We start from the raw sequence: 823 nt of genomic DNA on the forward strand, positions 1-823 counted from the left end.
TAATTTAAAAAAACATATAAAGGTCCGTCATACTAGTGATAAACCTTATCATTGTAATTATTGTGAATATAAAGCAGCTATGCCTGGTAGTTTAAAATCACATATAATGGCCCACCATACTGATGAAAAGCCTCATCAGTGTCCTCATTGTGAATACAAATCAGTTAAAATGGGATGCTTGAAAGTACATATAAGAGCTCGTCATACAGAGGAGAAGCCATATCAGTGTCCACATTGTCAATACAGTACGGCTATATTTAGTAGTTTAAAATCACATGTAATGGCCCGTCATACTGATGAAAAGCCTCATCAATGTCCTCATTGTGAGTATAGATCAGTTGAAAAAGGATGCTTAAAGGTACATATAAGGGCCCGTCACACAGGCGAGAAACCTTATCAATGTCCACATTGTGATTATAATACAGGTATACTTAGTTGTTTAAAATCACATATAATGGCTCGACATACTGGTGAGAAGCCGCATCAGTGTCCACACTGTGAATATAAATCAGTTCAAATGGGTGACTTAAAAATTCATATAATGTCCCGTCATACTGGAGAGAAACCTCATAAATGTCCTCATTGTCAATATAGATCAGCTCAAACTCGTAATTTAAAAAAACACATAATGGCCCGTCATACTGATCAGAAGCCTCAACACTGTCCATATTGTGATTATAAAACTACTTCAAATGGCAATTTAAAATCTCATATGAGGGCCCGTCATACAGATGAGAAGACTTATCAATGTCATCATTGCAGTCATAAAGCATTAACCATTAGTCATCTAAAATCACATATAATATCCTGTCATATAAGCAAT

General features: G+C 35.4%; 1 protein-coding gene across 1 annotated transcript in view; it reads left to right on the top strand.

Annotated features, from left to right (window-relative positions):
• Positions 1-106: 106 nt before the first annotated feature.
• LOC136795291 (zinc finger autosomal protein-like) overlaps positions 107-823 on the top strand; it is a 15,601-nt gene continuing 14,884 nt past the window's right edge. Inside the window, exon 1 of the mRNA XM_067045397.1 lies at positions 107-761. Coding sequence (XP_066901498.1) covers positions 107-761 — 655 coding nt within the window. The remainder of the gene's footprint in view (positions 762-823) is intronic.

This window comes from Halyomorpha halys, unplaced genomic scaffold, assembly GCF_000696795.3.
Source record: "Halyomorpha halys isolate HHAL.00 unplaced genomic scaffold, Hhal_1.1 Scaffold308.1, whole genome shotgun sequence".
In the NCBI taxonomy this organism is placed as follows: Eukaryota; Metazoa; Arthropoda; class Insecta; order Hemiptera; family Pentatomidae; genus Halyomorpha; species Halyomorpha halys.